At 40.9% G+C, this 23,194-nt stretch overlaps 1 protein-coding gene across 5 annotated transcripts in view; it reads left to right on the plus strand.

Moving 5' to 3' along the window:
• Positions 1 to 23,194, plus strand: part of HTT (huntingtin) — a 209,579-nt gene that overhangs the window by 30,041 nt on the left and 156,344 nt on the right. For 4 of the 5 annotated variants that reach the window (XM_054030679.1, XM_054030683.1, XM_054030681.1 and 1 more), the window contains 5 exons: positions 7,096 to 7,274; positions 7,848 to 8,052; positions 9,036 to 9,083; positions 19,208 to 19,288; positions 20,528 to 20,892. In XM_054030679.1, coding sequence (XP_053886654.1) covers positions 7,096 to 7,274; positions 7,848 to 8,052; positions 9,036 to 9,083; positions 19,208 to 19,288; positions 20,528 to 20,892 — 878 coding nt within the window. The remainder of the gene's footprint in view (positions 1 to 7,095; positions 7,275 to 7,847; positions 8,053 to 9,035; positions 9,084 to 19,207; positions 19,289 to 20,527; positions 20,893 to 23,194) is intronic. The other variant, XM_054030680.1, reaches the window with a different exon arrangement.

A 23,194-nucleotide genomic window follows, 5' to 3' on the forward strand; every position in this document is an offset into this window, starting at 1 on the left:
ACCTACTCTTAAATATCTCCAGAGATGGAGATTCCACAACCCCCCTAGGCAATTTATTCCAGTGTTTAACCACCCTGACAGTTAGGAACTTTTTACTAAAGTCCAACCTAAACCTCCCTTGCTGCAGTTTAAGCCCATTGCTTCTTGTTCTATCCTTAGAGGCTAAGGTGAACAAGTTTTCTCCCTCCTCCTTATGACACTCTTTTAGATATCTGAAAACTGCTATCATGTCTCCTCTCAGTCTTCTCTTTTCCAAACTAAACAAACCCAATTCTTTCAGCCTTCCTTCATAGGTCATGTTCTCAAGACCTTTAATCAGTCTTGTTGTTCTTCTCTGGACCCTCTCCAATTTCTCCACATCTTTCTTGAAATGCGGTGCCCAGAACTGGACACAATACTCCAGCTGAGGCCTAACCAGAGCAGAGTAGAGCGGAAGAATGACTTCTCATGTCTTGTTCACATCACACCTGTTAATACGTCCCAGAATCACGTTTGCTTTTTTTGCAACTGCATCACACTGTTGACTCATATTTAGCTTGTGGTCCACTAGATCCCTTTCTGCCATACTCCTTCCTAGACAGTCTCTTCCCACTCTGTATGTGTGAAACTGATTGTTCCTTCCTAAGTGGAGCACTTTGCATTTGTCTTGGTTAAACTTCATCCTGTTTACCTCAGACCATTTCTCCAATTTGTCCAGATCATTTTGAATTATGACCCTGTCCTCCAAAGCAGTTGCAATCCCTCCCAGTTTGGTATCATCCGCAAACTTAATAAGCGTACTTTCTATGCCAATATCTAAGTCGTTAATGAAGATATTGAACAGAGCCGGTCCCAAAACAGACCCCTGCGGAACCCCACTTGTTATGCCTTTCCAGCAGGATTGGGAACCATTAATAACAACTCTCTGAGTACGGTTATCCAGCCAGTTATGCACCCACCTTATAGTAGCCCCATCTAAATTGTATTTGCCTAGTTTATCGATAAGAATATCATGCGAGACCGTGTCAAATGCCTTACTAAAGTCTAGGTATAACACATCCACAGCTTCTCCCTTATCCACAAGACTCGTTGTCCTATCAAAGAAAGCTATCAGATTGGTTTGACAAGATTTGTTCTTTACAAATCCATGCTGGCTATTCCCTATCACCTTACCACCTTCCAAGTGTTTGCAGATGATTTCCTTAATTACTTGCTCCATTATCTTCCCTGGCACAGAAGTTAAACTAACTGGTCTATAGTTTCCTGGGTTGTTTTTATTTCCCTTTTTATAGATGGGCACTATATTTGCCCTTTTCCAGTCTTCTGGAATCTCTCCCGTCTCTCATGCTTTTCCAAAGATAATAGCTAGAGGCTCCGATACCTCCTCTATTAGCTCCTTGAGTATTCTAGGATGCATTTCATCAGGCCCTGGTGACTTGCAGGCATCTAACTTTTCTAAGTGATTTTTAACTTGTTCTTTTTTTATTTTATCTGCTAAACCTACCCCCTTCCCATTAGCTATGTTAGGCATTCCTTCAGACTTCTCAGTGAAGACTGAAACAAAGAAGTCATTAAGCATCTCTGCCATTTCCAAGTTTCCTGTTACTGTTTCCCGCTCTTCACTGAGCAGTGGGCCTACCCTGTCTTTGGTCTTCCTCTTGCTTCTAATGTATTGATTAAAAAGTCGTCTTGTTTCCCTTTATTCCCGTAGCTAGTTTGAGCTCATTTTGTGCCTTTGCCTTTCTAATCTTGCCCCTGCATTCCTGTGTTTGCCTATATTCATCCTTTGTAATCCATCCTAGTTTCCATTTTTTATATGACTCCTTTTTATTTTTTAGATCATGCAAGCTCTCGTGGTTAAGCCAAGGTGGTCTTTTGCCACATTTTCTATCTTTCCTAACCAGTGGAATAGCTTGCTTTTGGGCCTTTAATAGTGTCCCTTTGAAAAACTGCCAACTCTCCTCAGTTGTTTTTCCCCTCAGTCTTGATTCCCATGGGACCTTACCTATCAGCTATCTGAGCTTACCAAAATCCGCCTTCCTGAAATCCATTGTCTCTGTTTTGCTGTTCTCCCTTCTACCCTTCCTTAGAATTCAAACTCTATGATTTCATGATCACTTTCACCCAAGCTGCCTTCTACTTTCAAATTCTCAACGAGTTCCTCCCTATTTGTTAAAATCAAGTCTAGAACAGCTTCCCCCCAGTAGCTTTTTCAACCTTCTGAAATAAAAAGTTGTCTGCAGTGCAGACCAAGAATTTGTTGGATAGTCGGTGCCCCGCTGTGTTATTTTCCCAACATATATTTGGATAGTTGAAGTCCCCCATCACCACCAAATCTTGGGCTTTGGATGATTTTGTTAGTTGTTTAAAAAAAGCCTCTTCCACCTGGTTAGGTGGCCTGTAGTAGACTCCTAGCATGACATCACCCTTGTTTTTTACCCCTTTTAGCCTAACCCAGAGACTCTCAACACTTCCGTCTCCTATGTCCATCTCCACCTCAGTCCAAGTGTGTACATTTTTAATATATAAGGCAACACCTCCTCCCTTTTTCCACTGTCTATCCTTCCTGAGCAAGCTGTACCCCTCCACACCAACATTCTGTTTGACTTTCTAATTGCTTCTCTTTAGTGAATACCTACATTTTCAGGAGTATCCTTCATGTCCATTTTTCCTTCTTTAAAAGCCAACCTTGAAGATCCTGCTGGCCATCCCTGCTTTAAAGTCGCTTCTTTACCTTTCTGTACTTGAAGAACTAAGTCTTGAGTTAATAAAATGCTTCCACAATTTTAGATGGGTGGAGTTTGCACACTCTTCTAAAAATTAGAAGGCATTCTGTGGCTGCCCCCACATGACATTGTGTAGTTACTTTAGAAGGGGTACTTTGAGCAGAGACTTTTGAGGTTCCTGGTACTGTCCACCAGTAAGCATTGAGGAGGGTCTGCTCCAGGAAGAGTCCCTCCGCAGTACTGAGCTTTTCTAATTGGGGTCATCAGTTCCGGCACCAGTGACCGGGCTGTTGAGACTGATGTCTGCTAGGATACTGACTACTTCATTCAGCAACAGAAACACCAGGAAAATCTCGGCAGCAATGACTCTGGAGGCCTGTGCCACAAGACATACTCTTGGTACTGGACTCACTGATGGTATCAGAGTGAAGCCGGCCGATACCAGTGTGCATCCTTAGGCCATGGCTATGGACTTAACTCAGAGTTGTGATGAGCTCCTGGTATGGGGCAGGGCTAGATCATCAGAGCATCCAGCACTTGCTTGACCTGTGCACTCTAGGGATAAACCTAGCATATCATCCCTTGTAGTGGTATATCTTTGGAGAGAAGCTCTTGAACCTCAGCACCATCTGGCATAACACCACCATGATAGAGCACTTTGGGGTCCTCCTTGGAGTGTGAGATAGGCTCTTATGCTCCTTCATCAAGGGAGTTCAGTTACTATCCACCAAATGTTCAGAGACAGACTCTTGCTGCTGTCATGGCTCCTGGAACCCGTGGGGCATGCATCCCATTTCCGGATCCTCCCAGGTTCATCACCAGATCCGCTAGCAGAGGACATGCGAGAGCACATGAGGAGGTCCAGGAGGTTATTGTTGGTACCACGGAAGACCCTAAGGCCTGCAGGCATTGGAACCTCCACCCGCTGCACTACAGGAGGATCAGCCTTAGTCTCCTTTGCACTCATCCTCCTCCATCACCAAGTCAGACTATTGTTCTCTGGGATTCCTTACCTGTCCAAAATGATTGTAGGACTTACCAAGATCTTTTTAGATACCTCTTGATATTCCTGTTGAGGTGGTCCAAGATAATTCTTACAGGCTGGTAGACATTCTGAGTTCGGCAGAGCCTTCTACCTATCAGCAAGGCCAGACTAAATCTGCAAAATCCTTGTGGCAACTGTCACCCTCTGCCTCCAACAGCCAAGAGAACCAGGAGAAGATGACCCTTCTCAAGGCTATGAATGTTTTTATAACTATCCTTCACCAGATTCCTTAGTTGTCATGGCAGCAAATGAGAGTGCCATCAGGGTCAACCCTTTTCTACCCCAAAGGACAAGAATACAAAGAAATTAGGCTTTTTGGTAGAAAAATTTATTCCACATCTGGTATACAATTTTGTATAGTTAACCAACAAACCTTATTGGCCAGATATGACCTCTTCCTCTGGGACAGTAAGCTAAAGATCTCAGACAAGTTGCCAGAGGTTGCCATACAGTGCTCGACAAGGGCAAGCTGTTGGCTCTCACCTCTCTGCAAGCATCCTTAGGTGGGGTAGATTTGGTGGCCAGAGCCCTGGGATCTGCAGTATCTATGCACAAATGTTGGTGGCTTCAGTCCTTGGGTCTACCACAGGAGTCCCAACAGGTGAACTAGGATCTCCCTTTTGAGGGTCCTTATGCTCTTCTTGCAGAAGACTAATGAGACACTCCACAGTCTCAAAGATTCGAGGGCCATGTTGAAGTCATTGGAAATTTTCATGCTTTTTCCTAAAAGAAAACAATTCTGCCATCAGAGATCCCTTCCTTTTCCATTGAGGCAGCCTGACCAATCTAGAAAACAGAGGAAAAAGCACAGGAGAAGACCACTTCCTCCTCAGTTTTCTTCTTTGGCAGGTTCTTCAAGACAGTTGGGAAATCCATAGATGTCTGTTTGGCTGTCTTGTCAAGGCTAGAGTACCAGATCATAATGTACCAGTTTTCTCCCTCCCCATTTTTTCCCAATAGGTTATCTCACTTCCTGTATGCTTGGTCCCATCTTACTACAGACCAATGGGTCCGAAGTACTGGGGAGCAGGACACACACTGCAGTTTGTCTGTCCTCCTCTTTTAATCCCCTTTCCCATCCGTCTTCAGGGACCACTCTCATGAGGATGTCCTTCTCCAAGAAGTGCAGTCTCTTCTCCATTTGGGAACTATAGAAGAGGTTCACCCTCTCCACCGAGTGAAGGGTTTCTGTTCATGTTGCTATCTGATTCCAAAGAAAAAATGAGGTCTCAGACCCTTCCTAGACTTGCAACATTTGAATAAATATATAAAGAAAATAAGGTTTCACATCATCAGTCTGGCTTCTGTCATCCCCTCCGAGGATCCAGGCAACTGGTACACTGCTCTTGACATGAAGGATGCATATTTTCATGTCGCTATTCATCAAAGCCATAGAAGATTCCTAAGAATTCTGGTCAGCAACACCCATTATCAGTTTCTGGTCCTATCCTTCAGTGTATCTGTCTGTCTGCAAAACGCATGGTGGCTGTAGCTGCATTCCTGATTAAAGCAGGGATGCAGATATTTCCATCCCTGGACGATTGGCTGATATGAGGTCTATCCAAGCTCCAAGCAGAAGTCATTCTATCCTGGATCTGTCTCTTTTCAGTATTCTGGGTCTGTTGATCAGTGAGGACAAATCAGTACTCTCCCCAGCTCAGAGAATAGAATTTATAGGGGTGATTCTGAATTGTATAATAGCCAGGGCATTTCTGCCTGAAGCCAGATTCCAGACAATGTTAAACATTTCCATAGATCTGAAAGCCCATCCACTTACAACAGTAAGAAATTTCCTCAGACTGCTGGGACGCATGATCTCCTCCATGTATGTGATTCGGCATGCCAGACTTTGTTTCAGAAAGTTGCAGGGCTGGTTCAAGCTGGTTTACTCCTCCCTCGTCACCCTTTGGACATGCTGATTCAAGTACTAGCCTCCTTGGACTGGTGGTGGATGGATGTGGCCAACGTATGTAATGGGAATTTCCTTCACCTTCCCTTACCCATATTGACTCTGGTTACAGATACTTCCTCTGTAGGTTGTGGAGCTCACCTAGTAAACCTACCAACTCAAGCTGTGTGTTCTTAACAAGATTTGACCCTCGACATAAACATGAAGGAATTGTGGGGTATTCATCTGGCTTGTTGATCTTTTCTCCTTCACATGAAGGGAGAGGATCTACAAGTCCTCACAGACAATGCTGTGGTAGTATTCTCTGTGAATGGGCAAGGAGGGTTCAGATCAGATTGCCTCTGTGAAGAAGCAATATATCTAAGAGTTTTGTATTGCCAATGCAATACACCTCAGAGCCTCCTGGGAGTTCAGTAAGTAGATTGTTCAACAGAGATCACAAGCAGTCTCTCAAGCTGGATATGGTGAGATTAATTTTTCAAACCTGGGGGGTCTCTCACATAGACCTATTTGCTACTCTTCCTAACAGAATGTAATAGGTTTGTTGTTGCAGGGTAGCACACAATCAGGGATCTCTGATAGATGCTTTCCTCCAGTCTTGGAACGGCAATGTGATGTATACCTACCCTCCCATTCCGCTTCTTCCCAGGGCGTTGCTCAAGCAGGATCATGCTTGTATGATCCTCATAGCCCTGGTGTGGTTCTCCAGTTTGCTGAGTCTCTTGGCAGGGCTTCTTTGGCACTACCTCCAGAACTGGACCTGATCTCCCAATACCGCGACCTGCTACATCCCAGCCTGGCTGCTCTCTATCTCCCGGCCTGGATGCTTCATGTTTAACGCCTCTGGAAGCAGTTTGAGGAAACATACAAAAAATTCTCCGGAATATCCGAAAGCTACCTACTAGATATACTTAACTGTTAAAGTGAAAACAATTCTCCTTATGGTCAAAACAGAAGGGTGTTTCACCAATCCTAGCCTCTCTCCAACATATTTTGGATTACTTGTTGCACCGAAAACAGCAAGGCCAATCAGTTAGCTGCCAGGTAAATCCTGATGGAACTATCTTTGCTTTCCACCCTCCAATTGTGGGCTGCTTGGTATTTTCTGGTCCAATGTCAGATTCTTAAAAGGGTCTGGACAGGTTATATCCCCATGTCATAGATCCCTTTCCTCTCTGGGTCTTAAATCTGGTGACAGAAAGTGAGATGGGATTGCCCTTTGAACTGGTTGCTGCCTGCTCTTTGCTGTATCTCTCTAAGAAAGTAGCATTTTTGATAGCTATTACTTCAGTGAGAAGAGTGATGGAGTTATGACTGTTGGGAGCTGATCCTCCTTATCTATTTTTTTGGATAAGTAAAAGAACTGATGATGATGTCTTCAGTTAATGCATAGTACTTGTACTACCAGTAAGATAAGAGTCATAACTTTTTTGCAGGTTTGTTGGTTCCTGTGGAAGATGAACATCCTACTCTTTTAATTCTTGGAGTACTGCTCACACTAAGGTATCTAATACCATTACTGCAGCAGCAAGTAAAGGATACCAGTCTGAAAGGCAGTTTTGGTGTAACACGAAAAGAAACCGAGATTTCACCTTCTCCAGATCAGCTTATACAGGTGAGAGTTGAATGGTAACTCTTTCAAAGTACTAGTTGGCTTATGAGCCAGCAAACATCTTTGTAATGTACAGTATAATGTATTTCTCATATTTGTTGTCAACTATTTTAGTTCTGAGTTGGGAGCCATTTATAGTTTTTTTGTCAATATTATTCTATTATTTGATTATATGTTTGCCCAGTGACTGGCAAAATATAAATATCCCTACAAAGCAAAGCGCAATGGCAGTATTATGAATTAGTAGTCCTAAGGAGCTAAGGACCATCACAAACCTTGCCACCTTCTGTTTCAAGTGCAAAGCACACTTATTTGACTTGCCTTCTCTAATACAGCAGTGTGTACCTTTTTAAAAAATAAAAATCCTACCAAAACAAAACACATTGCACACACAATTTTCTCTGTGGGAAGAGGATGAGAGAAAACAAACTGCATGTGACAGATATTAATCACGTCACTTAATGCACTACTGGAAGTTGCTTAGAACCTCTGGCTGCAAGAGTGGTGCAAGAGCCTATTTAGAAAAGGAGATAGTTAGTTATAAATATTTACTACTAAGCTTTCTTTGATTTATAGGTCTATGAATTGACTTTGCATTACACTCAGCACCAGGACCACAATGTTGTGACTGGAGCTTTAGAACTATTACAACAACTTTTTAGAACACCACCGCCTGATCTTCTTCATGCCCTGACCACTTCAGGAGGCATTACACAGGTCAGTGTATCCAAAGACGAGTCTATCAGCAGAAGCCGCAGTGGAAGCATAGTGGAGCTTATAGGTAAGCAATATTTTTGGTGTTTTAGCTGAGAGATGAACACACATTGCAGGCTCTTTAAATTCCTTAAATGGCCAAAATCATAAAAAAAAAAATAGTGTTAAAAACCTGTGTGTGGAAACTTAAGGCTTTTTCAGAAGCAGGTGTGCAGATTCTTTATGCATATAGAGAAAATTGGTAAAGATTGGCGTTTGGGACAATGTTCTTAATATACATATTTTAGTACAATCTTATGTTTTGTACTTTTCTCCTTTTGTTTAACCAAAAGTTGTAAGACCATCATTCTAATTGATAACTTTAAGAGAAAATTAATACCCTTCTTACCAATCTTTTGACCAGGCTGATGTGATGCATGGAAAGCTGATCTAATCAAAAAGTACATTAATTATGACAACTCATTGCCAATTGTCTAGTTTACTACCAACAATAAGCACAAATTCTCAGTGTAACTATTAAGCTTGTCTATAATTGTTTCTTTAGGTTTTGATGCTCTTGTCTATGAGGTGCAAGTTCTTGTAAATAAAATATTGTCTTAACTCTTTAACTTCCTGAAATGAAAATCTTAGTCCCCGATTTAATTTTTTTAAAAACTTCAATTTTATGGTGAACTCATTTTCTATATTAGAGGGAAGAATGAAGTTTCCAATCTCTCTGATTTACAAGTTTGCTGGTAATAGATGGTAATCCATTAGCCAGGCCAAAAAAAAAAAAAAAAAAAAAAAAATACGACACTGCTATGACAAATTAATTGTATATTTTTCAAAGTAAAAAACTTCAGTTGAGTTTGTTTTTCCTGGAGTGCAAAGAAGTGTCACAGTACAACGTTTTAGAGATACTCTACCTGACAAGGATTTGAAACCTTAAAGGAAACACATTTTCTGTTTAATTTCTAAACTTTATCTAATGGACTTATGAGGCTATTAGAATTCCTTCTTAATTTCAGCAGCTCTGTTCTTTTCCCTGATTTGTTACTTTGTGATTTGCAGCTAGAGGGGGGTCTTCATGCAGCCCTTGTCTGTCAAGAAAACTAAAAGGTGACTATCTTCAGAATCATAATTGCTTAATCACATGCTTATCTGATTTTTTCACTTGGTTTGTCTTGCTAAATTTTGATTTCTATTCACTAATGTGTTCCTCTTTGCAACTGGGATTGAAGAGCATAAATCTAATTTTTGCCAGAGTTTGACGTTACAACCAAGATACAGTGAAGTAATTCAAAAAGCAGAAATATTATTGCTATTTTTTTTCTTTGCTTTGCTGGCAGAATTATTCTGATCATTGTTGAAGCAGCTTTCACTGAACAGGGCCCGGTTACTGTTTTTTACAACCATATTTGACCTGGAATGAAACAAGCACAACAGTTAACAGACCATTAAATTGGAAAATTGTGCTTTTTGATCTTTCTCACTGTTGCATTCCTTCATTAATGCATGTGTATGTCTTGCATGTTTTAAAATGCCACTTGTGCTCTGATCTGGTCTGTCTGTCCTGTGATGACTAACACTGCTCCCTTATGACTATTACCTATCATTTTGATTTTTTTCTCCACCACTGGAGATTTAAGTTGAAATCTTAGTTTGAGCTATCACTCTTGGACATTCTGTGCACAGTTTGACCATAATAACATACTTCATGTTCAGTCATACTCGTGTAGTTTTCTAAAGAAGCTTGACAGCAGTAATGGAGCCATTGTAAACCCCACCCTATGTCAGGATTCACTAGTTCTGACTCCTGCTGTGCCACTGCAAAATCCCTTTGGCTTCTATGGTACTCTGTGTGGGAACAGAGGTCTGTGCTAGCGAATTCCAGTATAGGATTTGGGGTAGAGAAGGAGGTATAAGGGAGAAAAATACCTTTCCTGGGATAAACAGTTTAGAAGTAGAACGGGGATTCAACAAGCATGTGTTGCCACTACAGCAATTAGGGCCACTACAGCACCTAATTTACAGTGTTTCAAATATGCTCTTTTCCCCCCTCTAATTGGTTATTTTTTGTGTGTGAAAATAAAAAATAAACTATTCTTGACCTCAGTGTGATAAGAAAGTAGCTTAATGTGATAAACTGTGATGTTGCTGAATGGGATGGATGCTTGGGAGCTACAGCGATAGGTCCGTATAAGACTCTTTTTAGGAAAGATAAAGGAAGAGATGGTATACTTCTACCCCAATATAACGCGACCCGATATAACATGAATTCGGATATAAAGCGGTAAAGCAGTGCTCTGAGGGGGCGGGGCTGCGCACTCCGGCGGATCAAAGCAAGTTCGATATAACGTAGCTTTACCTATAATGCAGTAAGATTTTTTGGCTCCCGAGGACAGCGTTATATCGGGGTAGAGGTGTATTGAGAAAGTAGAATCTATTTCTATATGAATCTGGAAGCCAGCTTACTATGCAACAAAATAAGTGAACACCACGTTACACTATATACTAAGAAAGGTGTAATCTTTGTTTTTCATGTTTGATTTAAATATTTTGAATATAGCAGTAGGTCTTCAGTAAAATAAGTTTATATTTTACTAATAATGATTATAGATTAAACAGTCCTTAAATTAAAAAACATTAAACTGTCTAGAATTAATGAATATAATCTTCATTTGCTAAAACACGTTTTGCACATCTTGAGTCATTGCTTAATGTCATGGTCCTGCCTGTTAGATGTTCATGAAATGAGAGCTGATATTATAATTTACATGTAGCTGCATGTAGCAGACTGAGGTCAGAAGGGACCATCGTGATCATCTAGTCTGGGGCCTGCAATGTGCAGGACATCAGAACCTTACCCACCCACTCCCGAAATAGACCCCTGACCTCTGGCTGAGGTTACTAAAGTCCTCAAATCATGCTTAAAGACTTCAATTTACAGAGATTTCACCATTTAGTCTAGTTTAAACCTGCAAGTGACCCATGCCGCATACTGCAGAGGAAGGGAAACACCCCCCCCCCCACCCCCCCCGGTCTCTGCCAATCTGTCCTGGGGGGAAATTCCTTCCTGACCCCAGATATGACCCTGAGCATATCCGCAAGACCCACCAGGCAGGTACCTGGGAAAGAATTCTCTGTAGTAACTCACAGATCTCCCCATCTAGTGTCCCACCTCCAGCCATTGGGAAATTTTGCTACTGGCAGTTGCCAATGGGTCACATGCCATTGTAGCTAGTCCCATCACACCTTCCCCTCCATAAACTTATCAAGCTCATTCTTGAAGCCAATTACGTTTTTTGCCCCCACTGTTTCCCTTGGAAAGCTATTCCAGAACTTCACTCCTCTGATGGTTAGAAACCTTCTCCTAATTTTGAGCCTAAACTTTTTGATGGTCATTTGTTCTTGTGTCCACCTTGAGGCTTAGCTTAAATAACTCCTCTCCCTCCCTGTTGTTTATCCCTCTGATGTGTTTATAGAGAGCAATAATATCTCCCCTCAGCCTTCTTTTGGTTAGGCTAAACAAGCCAAGTCTTGAACTACGGTTGTAGTAGCCTAACTGAATTTCTTTACTTGTGCATGTTTTAATCCCATACTTCATGTTTATTCCTGTAGTCTTCGGTATAGATGATCAGAATATTCAGTCTAATTATCACAGTTCTTACCATGAATTTCAAAGATGATATTCCCTTTTAGAGAAGACTTTAAAAATTAGCAGAAGTAGCTAGTTGAATTGAAGTGGATTTCTAATTTTGCAGTTTACTGGCATACAGAGCATTGGGGTTCTGCTCTTTTTGCTAAGATTGAGGCTATTGGACTTTAAATATGCTCCCCATGGGTCAGTGGGCGGAGAGGTGAGGAAAGGGAGGGAGAAACACAGCAGCATTTGATTCCAACCCCAGCACTCTAATACCCTGTACTTGGTGCTGTTGCTTCAGGGTATCTGTGGTTTTAGTTTAGGCTTTGGTTTATGTTTGGGCCATATTTTGAAGGCTGTCTTGTCAACCATAAGAATGAAAGACTACATATTTTCTAAATGAATGCTTACATTTTGGACCACAACTGTATGGAATCTTAAAAACAAAAGAGCAATTATCTGGTCATTTGCACGGCCACATAATTATATTCTACAGAGGGGCCTGAACAGAGCTAAAGTTGACATCAGCTTTCATTCATAACCTACTTTGCAATTAATCTTAAAGGTTACCTGCTTGGGAAACTAAAAACTGTCCTTTTTAGTTTCTTTAAAATGTCTAAATGCATGAAAGATTGGAAAATGAAATATCGTCTTCCCTTGTTTTGGTGGAGGGAATTCTAGTAGGAGTTTTCTCATCCTTTCATGGGTATAGGTGTATGCACGTATGATTTATTGCTGATAGTGTGACTGGTCTGTACACAAAGTACAGTGTCTGCCTGGAGGACCTTGAAAATCCAGAATATGTGGATTATACAAAATGTGAGGAAGCTTGGGGCAGTGGGCAAATTAGTAGCATATTACTTGTAGTATTGGAGAAGTAGTGGCTTTTAGGAAGGATTTGAATGAGGAGAAAGTATTGAATCTTTCAAGGAAAGTGTTTATTTTCCAAGTGTGTTCAGGTTTGAATTAAATAGGTGTTACAATTTGGGATTTTAAATTTTTTTTCCAGAAAAACCCACTCTCTTGGTAGTTTGGTCTTCACTTTCGTATCAGTTTTGATGTCATCTCAGTATTCCATTTTTTGCTAGAGGAATGGAGAATTCAAGACTTGATACTTCAAATGTAAAAACCAAGACAAAAATTGCCGTTCCTTTATGCATCAAGGACAAATAAGGGCAAAACCCCACTTCTTTTCCCTTTGCTGGTCACCTTTAATGATGGTGACCGGCAACCCCCCACCTGGAAAAATCATGCAGCAGATCCTCAAGGAATCAATTCTGAAGCACTTAAATGAGAGAAAAGTGATCAGGAACAGTCAGCATGGATTCACCAAGGGCAAGTCATGCCTGACTAACCTAATTGCCTTCTATGATGAGATAACTGGCTCTATGGATGAGGGGAAAGCAGTGGACATGTTATTCCTTGACTTCAGCAAAGCTTTTGATATGGTCTCCCACAGTATTCTTGCCAGCAAGTTAAAGAAGTATGGGCTGGATGAATGGACTATAAGGTGGATAGAAAGCTGGCTAGATCGTCGGGCTCAACGGGTAGTGCTCAATGGCTCCATGTCTAGTTGACAGCCGGTATCAAGCGGAGTGCCCCAAGGGTCGGTCCTGGGGCCGGTTTTGTTCAATATCACTGATGATCTGGAGGATGGCATGGACTGCACCCTCAGTAAGTTTGCCGATGACACTAAACTGGGAGGAGTGGTAAAAACTCTGGAGGGTAGGGATAGGATATAGAGAGACCTAGACAAATTAGAGGATTGGGCCAAAAGAAATCTGGCTGAGGTTCAACAAAGACAAGTGCAGAGGCCTGCACTTAGGACGGAAGAATCCCATGCACTGCTACAGACTAGGGACCGAATGGCTAGGCAGCAGTTCTGCAGAAAAGGACCTATGGGTTACAGTGGATGAGAAGCTGGTTGAGAGTCAACAGTGTGCCCTTGTTGCCAAGAAGGCTAACTGCATTTTGGGCCATATAAGAGAAGAATGAGGGGGGACTTTATAGCTGCTTCCAACTACCTGAAAGGGGATACCAAAGAGGATTGATCTAGCCTGTTCTGAGTGGTACCAGATGACAGAACAAATATTAATGGGCTCAAGTTGCAGTGGGGGATGTTTAGGTTGGATATTAGGAAAAACTTCTTCACTAGGAGGGTGGTGAAGCACTGGAATGAGTTACCTAGGGAGATGGTGGAATCTCCTTCCTTAGAGGTTTTTAAGGTCAGGCTTGACAAAGCCCTGGCTGGGATGATTTAGTTGGGGATTGGTCCTGCTTTGAGCAGGGGGTTGGACTAGATCGGGGTTGGCAACCTACAGCATGTGTGCCAAAGGTGGCACGCGAGCCGATTTTTGATGGCGTGCGGCAGCGGGCTGAGCGGCTTAGCCTGCCGCCGCTCTGGGGTTCCTGCTGCTGGTCCCTTGCCAGCTGGGGTTCCCCTGCCAGTCCCACTCAGCGCCCGCTGCTGGACTGGGTGAAGGAACCCCAGGCTGGCAGCGAGCTAAGACCCCGGCTGGCAGGAGCCAGCAGCCGAAACCCTAGAGCGGCAGCGGGCTGAGCCGCTCAGTCGCTGCTCTGGGGTTCCTGCTGCTAGCCCCTTGCCAGCCGGGGTCCCTGCCACAGCCCCACTCACCTTGCTTCCGGTTGGAGTTCCAGGGCAAGCACCCTGCCAGACAGGGTCCAGGCCTCCGGCCCTGCTCAGCTCTACCAGCCACCAGCTCCACTCACCTCAGTTGCCAATCTGTGGTTCCAGCCGCTGATGACCTGCCAGCCAGGGTCTGGATCTTCTGCCTTGCTCAGCCTGCTTTCCAGCCTGGAGTCCCAGCAGGCCACCCTGGGCTCGGCTTCTGGCCTTGGATCAGTGCTCTGCAGCCTCCCTGCCGTGGTCCACTGTCCCCAGCCTGGGACAGTGAGGGTTGCACACGAGGCAAGAGGGGGTGCAGCTCAGCACCCCCATCTTAAAATTGCTTTGTCAGGCCACGCTGCATTTTGACCTTGTGCTTGCCTTCTATCGCCATTTTTTTTTCTCCACTGAGAGTTGAAGGAAACATTTGACAAAATGGCAGCTCCTAAGGAAGCGAAGCTAGATGTCCGATCATTTCAGCATGTTTGGACAGACGCATTTGGATTTATTGAAAAGAAGGACCGTGCTATTTATGCTTTCTGTTATGCAAGTGGTGTTTGTCGCACATCAAGTGTTCGACATTTTGAAACGAAGCACGAGAAAACCTTTCTTGACGAAGCAGACAAGACTGAATCGATCAAAAAGGCAGTAGTAGCGTATGAGAAGCAAAGCATTGTTTTTAAAAGCTTAAGTGTAAGTAAAAATCAAGCTACAGAAGGAAGTTACAAAATTGCACAGTGCATTGCAAAAAAACCGGAAAGCCATTTACAGATGGGGAATATATAAAATAAGTTTTTCTCAGCGGTTCAGAGATTTTGTCCAATGATTTGCCAAATAAAGATACAATCATATCTAGAATAAAAGACCTGCCCATCTCTGTCAGAACAGTTGAGAGATGCATAAGTGAAATGGCAGAAAACATTAAGGAAAAGTGGACAACTGTATTGAAAGACACAGCAGTGTTTAGTATTGCAGTTGATGAGAGCGTGGATATAAACGACGTTCCACGTTTGGCAGTTGTTGCAAGATATTGTGCTTCCGATGAAATCCAAGAGGAACTTTGTTGCCTAAAACCCCTGCATGGCACAACAAAGGGGGAAGATATACTGGAAAGTTTTGTAAACCATTTTGAAGAACGAGGAGTTGACATCAGAAAAATATTTTGTGTGACAACAGCTGGTGCTCCTGCCATGGTCAGAAAACAGAAGGTTGAAGACTGAAGATCAAATTGGCTGTCCAACAGTCAAATTTCACTGTATCATCCATCAAGAAAACCTGTGTGCTAAAATTTCTAATTCAGAGCTTAATAATGTGATGAATACAGTGGTGAATTTGTGAATTTCCTTGTTGCTCGATCTGCAGACAGATTCAAGCACTGCTAGAAGAGATGGACAGTGCTTATAACGACATCCCACTTCACAGCAACATTCGGTGGCTAAGTCGTGGCAAGGTTTTGGTGTGCTTTGTAAACTGTTTTGATGCAATCAAAGCCTGTTTGTCAGAAAAAGAACAGCATGATGACAAATGGCCATGTAAGCTCGAGTTTCTAACTGATATCACCGCTCACCTAAACGAACACAACCTTTGTCTCCAGGGTGCAGGGCAAACAGGTCTGGATCTTTATGAAGCCTGGAAAGCATTTGTTGTGAAACTAGCAGTTTTTTCCAGGGATATTCAAACTTCTACTTTCCACTACTTCCAACTCATATAAGAGCTATCGACACGTTGCACTGTCAGTGTTGCTGAGATTTGAAAGTATATGCAAGAACTGGAATCAGAATTTTCTGACAGATTTCAAGATTTTCAGAGATTTGGCCCAATGCTTTCTTTTCTAATTAAACCTGAAAAGTTCAATGAAAGCGACATGGATATGTCTGTATTTCAGTGGATGGGTGTTGAAGATTTCAAAATGCAACTCATTCAGTTAAAAAGCTCAGAATTGTGGACATCAAAGTTTTTGTGGAGCTGCGGAGCTCACTTGAAGCTACCGAGGGAGATCATGGGGCCTCTATTCTGACCTGCTGGATGTCCTGCCAGTGAAATGTAACTGTTTGAAGAAAATTGCGTTTGCAATGCTTTCAGCATTTGGATCCACATACCTGTGTGAACATGTATTTTCACACATGAAATCTGTCCTCTGTCCCTCTCGGAGCCCGTTAACAATTGATCACTCAGAAGCCTGTGTGCAGCTTAAAGTATCCAAATACGTGCCAGACGTTGGAAAACTCAGCAAGGAAAAGCAAGGGTAAAGAATCACACTAAACTGATAAGATCTGCATTTTAATTTAATTTTAAATAAAGCTTCTGAAACATTTTGAAAACCTTATTTACTTTACATATAACAGTAGTTTGGTTATATAATATAAAGACTTATAGAGACTTACATTTTAACGTTTTTTAGAAGTCTATATATATTACTAGCACGCAAAGCCTTAAATTAGAGTGTATAAATGAAGACTCCGCACACCACTTCTGAAAGGTTGCCGACCCCTGGACTAAATGACCTCCTGAGGTCCCTTCCAACCCTGATATTCTATGATTCAGTGATCACATACTGAGTCTTCTGTGCTTGAGGTTCAGAACACAGTATGACCTTAAGTATACTCAGCCATTTTCAGCATGATTAATTATTTAAAAAATGTTCTCATGCGTTTATAGTGCAAAAAAGAGAAGCCTAAACATTTGTTGTAGAATAGATTTTTAGTTGCATTATTTTCCAGAATACTGTGGAATTGCACAATTCCAAATGTCACAACTACATTTTTCCTTATCTGTAGACTTGGGTACTCTAAAACTTATGGTGCTGTGGATAAACACAGTTCTGCAACTCTGTATTATCAGAGCTGTGTTTCATTTTTTTTCTTCACATGAAAAATACAAAACCAAGAATATTAAATGCAGATGTCTGTGTTAATGTAGCCTTTTGGTTGCATCATAAAAGAAAACAAAATTGGAAATGCAAAACAGAATTCTCTGCCACACATTTTGGATTACTGGTTAGTCTTTCTAAATATGTAGTTTAGTAGTATGTGTCACATAAGCTGCTAATACTATTATCATAATATTAACTCTTTTGTTTCCTGGGTCTTTTAAAATGTATTATCTTATTGCATTAAGTGGGGGTTTGCATCTTTGTTACCCGTATACATTTAAAAAAAAAAAAGAAAGTATTATAGCCCTGGCTGAGTACCCCATTATGGGATTTATTAGGCTGCTGTATTGGACTCACACTTTGCATCCCCCACATGCTTTTGAATTTACTGAGTGTGAGCAGCATCCGGACATGGACTTGCTCTGGCCTTTCAGGCTCACTCCTGGGGTGCAGACTGGTGCAATGCTGGTACCTTCTCGGGATGTGAAGCCTTGCAGCTGAGCTACCCTTGATCCCAAGACCAATGTGGACCTCCCAAGTCTCACCAGTAGCTCATGCATGCCTTCTCCAGAGCTCCATCCTTGTGGATACTCTGGTTTACTGTTTCACCTTTTGGGGATTTTGTGACAATTAAACCAGTAACACACCGAGTTTGTAAAGGCACTTCTAAACCACACACACTTTACTTCTTGGCCAGGTCTATACTTTGAGTGCTTTGCTAGTATATCTATATTGGTATGTGTATGCTGGCAAAAGGCTCCTAGTGTGGATGCAGGTTGTACCAGCAAAACTGTGCTTTTACTGGAATAACTGCATCTATGTGAGGGGCTTTTGGGGACACAGCTGTCAGTCAGGGATCACACTTCTTTACACCCCTGACTGACAGAGCTATGCTGGCAAAAGACTGTAGTGTAGACCTGGCCATAAACAAAGCACACAAGATATTTAGATCTATGGAAAAATATTGAACACTTGCATGTGAGACCCTCCTCAGTTTTCTCACCCCTTCTGAGAGCTCTTTGAGTCTTAATCAGCATCTTCCAGCGAGTCCAGAATTCTTCTGCAGCCCTTCTACTCCTGCCAAGTCTTGTCTTCTAGTTTTGATATGCTGCCTCCTTGTTAGAGAGTTTCCCTTTTAACAGCAGATTCCAGTACTCCTCCTGTCCTTTCCTTGGAATATTTTCACTCTGTAATTCTTTATGGACTGCGGTCTCCTACCCTCAGTCGTTGTTACTGGGGATAAGAGACATTTGCAAGCCAAACAGTTTTGGCTGGTAGAACGAATACCCTGATAAGGAAAGGTTATTGCAATGCTGATGGTCCTTAATGTCTGCTCTGTTCAGGGGAGATACCCACACCTTCTCCCTTTAAACAAGAGGATTGATGCAAGGATACAATGAAAGCTATGAGTAAGGGTATAAGCATACAGAGAATTCATAAAAGATTGGAATTCATAAGTTCACATAAACAGATTCCCAGACTGTCACACAAAGCAATCAGCCTTCATTGTCCATTTGTCATTGTCCACTTCTCCCCGACTAGGTAGTAAAATGCTGTCTGCTCTTTCTCTTAATTATTCATTTTCCCCATATCCATTATTTTATACTAACCTGGATATTTTTTCAGTGTAAGGATAAATAATTTACTTCAAAGAGGGTAGACATTTTACATCTGACTTTTTTCATGTATGCAATGTTGTAGCCATGTTGGTCCCAGGATATTAAACAAGGTGAGTGAGATAATCTTTTATTGGACCAACTTCTGCTGGTGAGACACAAGCTTTTGAACTTAAACAGACCTCTTTTTCAAGGCTGGAAAATGTACTCAAGAGTGTCACAGCTAAATACAAGGTGGAACAAATTGTTTATCTCTGTTCCAGCTTGTATTTAGCTGTGATACTCTAGAGTACATTTCCCAGCCCTGAAGAAGAGCTTTGTGTTGCTTGGAAGCTTGTCTCTCTCACCATCAGAAATTGGTCCAATAAAAGATATTACCTCACTTACTTACCTTCTCTCTTTTTTTAAAAGAATTGAGACTGTTTCCAGAGTGTAGGATAGCATTTTTAGCAAACTTAAAAATATTATTGCTGCATCATTTATCAGGTAAAGTACTTTTAGGAGAAGAAGAAGGCTTGGAGGATGACCCTGAAACACGGTCAGAAGTCAGCACTGCAACTTTTGCAGGTAGGACTGCATTCTTTTTAACACAGAGTTTTTAGTGTAGTTTCTGTAAGCTGTTCAGCAAGTCCACCTTGAATAGTAAATAAGTGTCTGTCCATAAAATATGATTGACTAAAAATGGAATAGCCCAAAGCTATATACAGTTATATTTTACCATCTCATTTACCTTTACCATTTATCCTTTGTTTGTTTACGAAGTGTGGAGATTGTTAAAAGTCTAATTCAACTGTGATTATGGAATTTGCTTAGTTGAGGATTAAAGGGGAAACCGCATGAATGCTGTTTAATGCGGCATCATGTATTTAAAAGAATCATTATTTAAAAACTTAACTTAAAGGGATAAAAATTTATTTAAAATCTAGAAAGAGTTGAAAGTAGTTTTAAGTACTACACCTGTTCCTGAGTAGTCCTGCCAATCTTTCTCTTTACAATTATATTTTCCTATTTTAAAAAAAAAGTTTCTATTCATTATTGCTATGTTGAAAGACCTGAAAACAGGGGGAAAAGACTGCCTATACACAATGTACTGTCAAGTGCACTAAGTAAGCAAATTTAAATCTATAGAATTTTTTTCTAATCTTTCTGTCATAGTAATCTTGGTGTTTCTTGTGATAGTAAGTAAATAAACTTCCACAAAGTGTTTTTATTATCACACAGTTTCCCTTTAAAATATCTGCCTACCTTCTCATCTCCCTCATTCTAGTCGCTTGCAGCTGTTTCTTGCTGTTATTTTAAAATGATGTTTTTAAAGTGCTGTTAGCAATCATAGTAACAGAAGACGATCAAATAATATTTTTTTAAAGTAGAAGATGCATACTGTTTAGAAACATAGCTCCCTCAGACTCGTATGCAAATTTGCATACATTTTCTTTATTGAACTTTAAAACCCTGCTTCTGGCATCTTAACCCATAATTAAAAAAGATGGTTCTTGGACTGCGGTATTCAAATCCAAAAGGACTAAATATGGGCCTTAAGGTGCTGGTTACAGCCTTTATAGAAGAAGCAATGAAAAATTGAAAAGGCTGTACTATACCTAAATGGCTTACAGGCATTTACCTCCATAACAATATTTTATTGCTTCAGTCACTGCTCCCTTCTAAGCTTAATCCAGTTTTATATCAGGGGTGCAAAGCTGAATTTGATGATTTTATTTTCCTTTGGTGTTTAAATCTTTTCCTTAAAGTGTATACAGATATTTTCTTGATAGATGACTTTGGATCACTAATTGCTTTTTGTTTAAGCCTCTATGAAGAGTGAGATAACCAGTGAATTAGCTTCTTCATCAGGAGTATCAACAGCTGGATCAATAGTAAGTTCTGCAGCTGATCCCACAGGACATGACATCATCACTGAGCAGCCACGTTCACAACATACTTTGCAATCAGACTCTGTAGACCTGACCAGTTGTGATTTGGCCAGCACAACTACTGAAGGGGAAGAGGATGACATGCTTAGTCGGAGCTCCAGCCAGATCAGCACTGTCCAGTCAGACCCCACTATGGACTTGAATGATGGCATGCAGGCTTCTTCACCAGTTAGTGATAGCTCTCAGACTACCACAGAAGGTCCAGATTCAGCTGTGACCCCTTCGGACAGTTCTGAAATTGTAAGTGTGCAACGGGCAGAGCGGGTATACCAGTCTTCTACTGAGGGGCCCGACATATCTCAGAGCTCCTCCATGGAGGGCCCAGACTTGGACACATCTACTTATTCATCTTCTACTTTCCCGTCCTCCGATAGTAACACTGAAAAGGTCAGCAGCTCATAGCTTTAACTGAGAGCTTGACCTCATTTTAACACTTTCACTGCAGCTTTAAAAAATGAATTTCTGTTTATAAACATTAGTTTGAACACAAAGCTTTAAACTTGACCTCTGTGTATTAAACACACTATAAAATTACTCTTTTCACTGAAAGAATAAATATTAATGGGTTTTCATGAGAAATTTTCTAAATATTACATGCTTCTGTTTTAATAGCACATTAGCCCTTAAAGCTAACTAAATTGTAAACCTTCAGTTTAAAAGGGCTAGTGAAAGTGTTAAAGGGTGAACCTTCCATTTGGAATAATAGATAAATACCCCTCAAGTCTGAGTGTTTCAACCTCATGCTTTCATGTTGCATATTCTGTGGCTTATTGCCTGTGCTTTCTCACTTGGAAATTCAGTTTTACTACCTCTTGTTATACCCTCTTGGAATGTCTGTTATATTGTTTGAACATTGCGTAACTTTATATGTACCACACATTGATGCTTTTATGCTTACGTCAAGCATTTATTCAGTAGTGTACTCTACAGATATTTACAGATATTTCAGTCTGCCCATCTCTTTTCAGTGAAGAGGTCACGTAGTTGAAAAAGAATAATTCAACAGACAATAATGTTTTATTTATTAATTTATTTTGGTTTTTGTTTTAAAAAAGCTTTTTTAAGGGATTTGACAAATGACACAATCAAATGCAGATATGTAGCATATCAACGCTCAATTCAGGCTTCCAAATGTGTTGTCAGTGCTTGACCTAAAAACAACTCTGTGAACTCATTGAAGATAAGTTGGGAAGAATAAGTGACCTGTGGAGTTTTTTAAAAATGGTTTCTTTACAAATGTGACAAACAGGTACTCTTGCACAAAAGTGGGGTTAGATTGTGCAGAAGAGAAGTAGTAATATTTTCTCAAACTCTGACCAGCACTTAAATGCTCATGATGCAAAAATGAGCTGGTGTTCACAGTAGATACTAAAGATCTTCGTAATAGGATTGACCTTCTCCTTTCTTGCAAGCTCCCAATAGTGAAATAGCTAAGATTGTTGATGTCTAAGTAGTCATCATCAAGCTTCAGAGTGAACGCTATATTCAGAAGAATTGGAGAGTTCCCATTTCCCTTAAAGCTGTTGCTTCAGGCCTTCTGCATGTTTGGGCTGATATTACTGCATTGGTTTAGACGTGTTCAGTTTTTGACAGTTATCTTTGCAATCACAAAGACTGGAGTCTTAAGCTTTTTAAAATTCTTAGATATTAAGACCAGAAAGGACTATTAGGATCATAGTCTGACCTTCTGCATCACACAGGCCATAGACTCTCACCCAATAATTTCTGTATCAAACCTCTACAGACACTCCCCGACTTATGCAAGCGTTCCATTCTGGAGCACCTTGCGTAAGTTGAATTTTGCATAAGTCAGGAATGTATACCTGACAATTACACCACCAAAAAAAAAAAGAAAAGAAAAGTGTACGGAACTTACAGAGCTTTTTCCATAAGTGTGGATTTGCGTAAGTCGGGTCTTGTGTAACCCAGGGAGCGCCTGTAATTTCTGTTTGAGCTATAGCATATCTTTTAGAAAGATGTTCAATCTTGATTTACAACTTCAAGAGATGATGAATACGAGATTTCCATAAGTAATTAAATAAAATGTAAATCCTAAAGCCCAAGATTCCGCCTTCAGGGAAAAGTGCCAATTTGGTAAGCTGCTGTGCTGGATGATCACACTTATCCCACTTTACAGATGCAGATATGCCAAATAGATACGTCCTTCACTGATAATTTTTAACTCTTACATATCTTTTATTTCCTCCTTTCAGTGTTCAGTATGCTCTCTTAGCACACAATCATTGCTCTGATGGACTCTGATTGTGAACTCTAGAAATGAACAGTTAAGTTTGGACAGTTAAGGTCGTACAGAGTTCTTTTCAACATGAGTTGCAATCTAAAATTGTCAAAGGCTTTCATATTTTCTTGGTACAGTAACTCCTTGCTTAACATTGTAGTTATGTTCCTGAAAAATGCTACTTTTTAAGCGAAACGATGTTAAGCAAATCCAATTTCCTTATACGAATTAATGTAAAAAGACTATATTTTATAGGTACACTGCCCCCCACCCCACAGTATAAGTTTTAAACAAACAATTTAT

This window comes from Malaclemys terrapin, chromosome 5, assembly GCF_027887155.1.
Source record: "Malaclemys terrapin pileata isolate rMalTer1 chromosome 5, rMalTer1.hap1, whole genome shotgun sequence".
In the NCBI taxonomy this organism is placed as follows: Eukaryota; Metazoa; Chordata; order Testudines; family Emydidae; genus Malaclemys; species Malaclemys terrapin.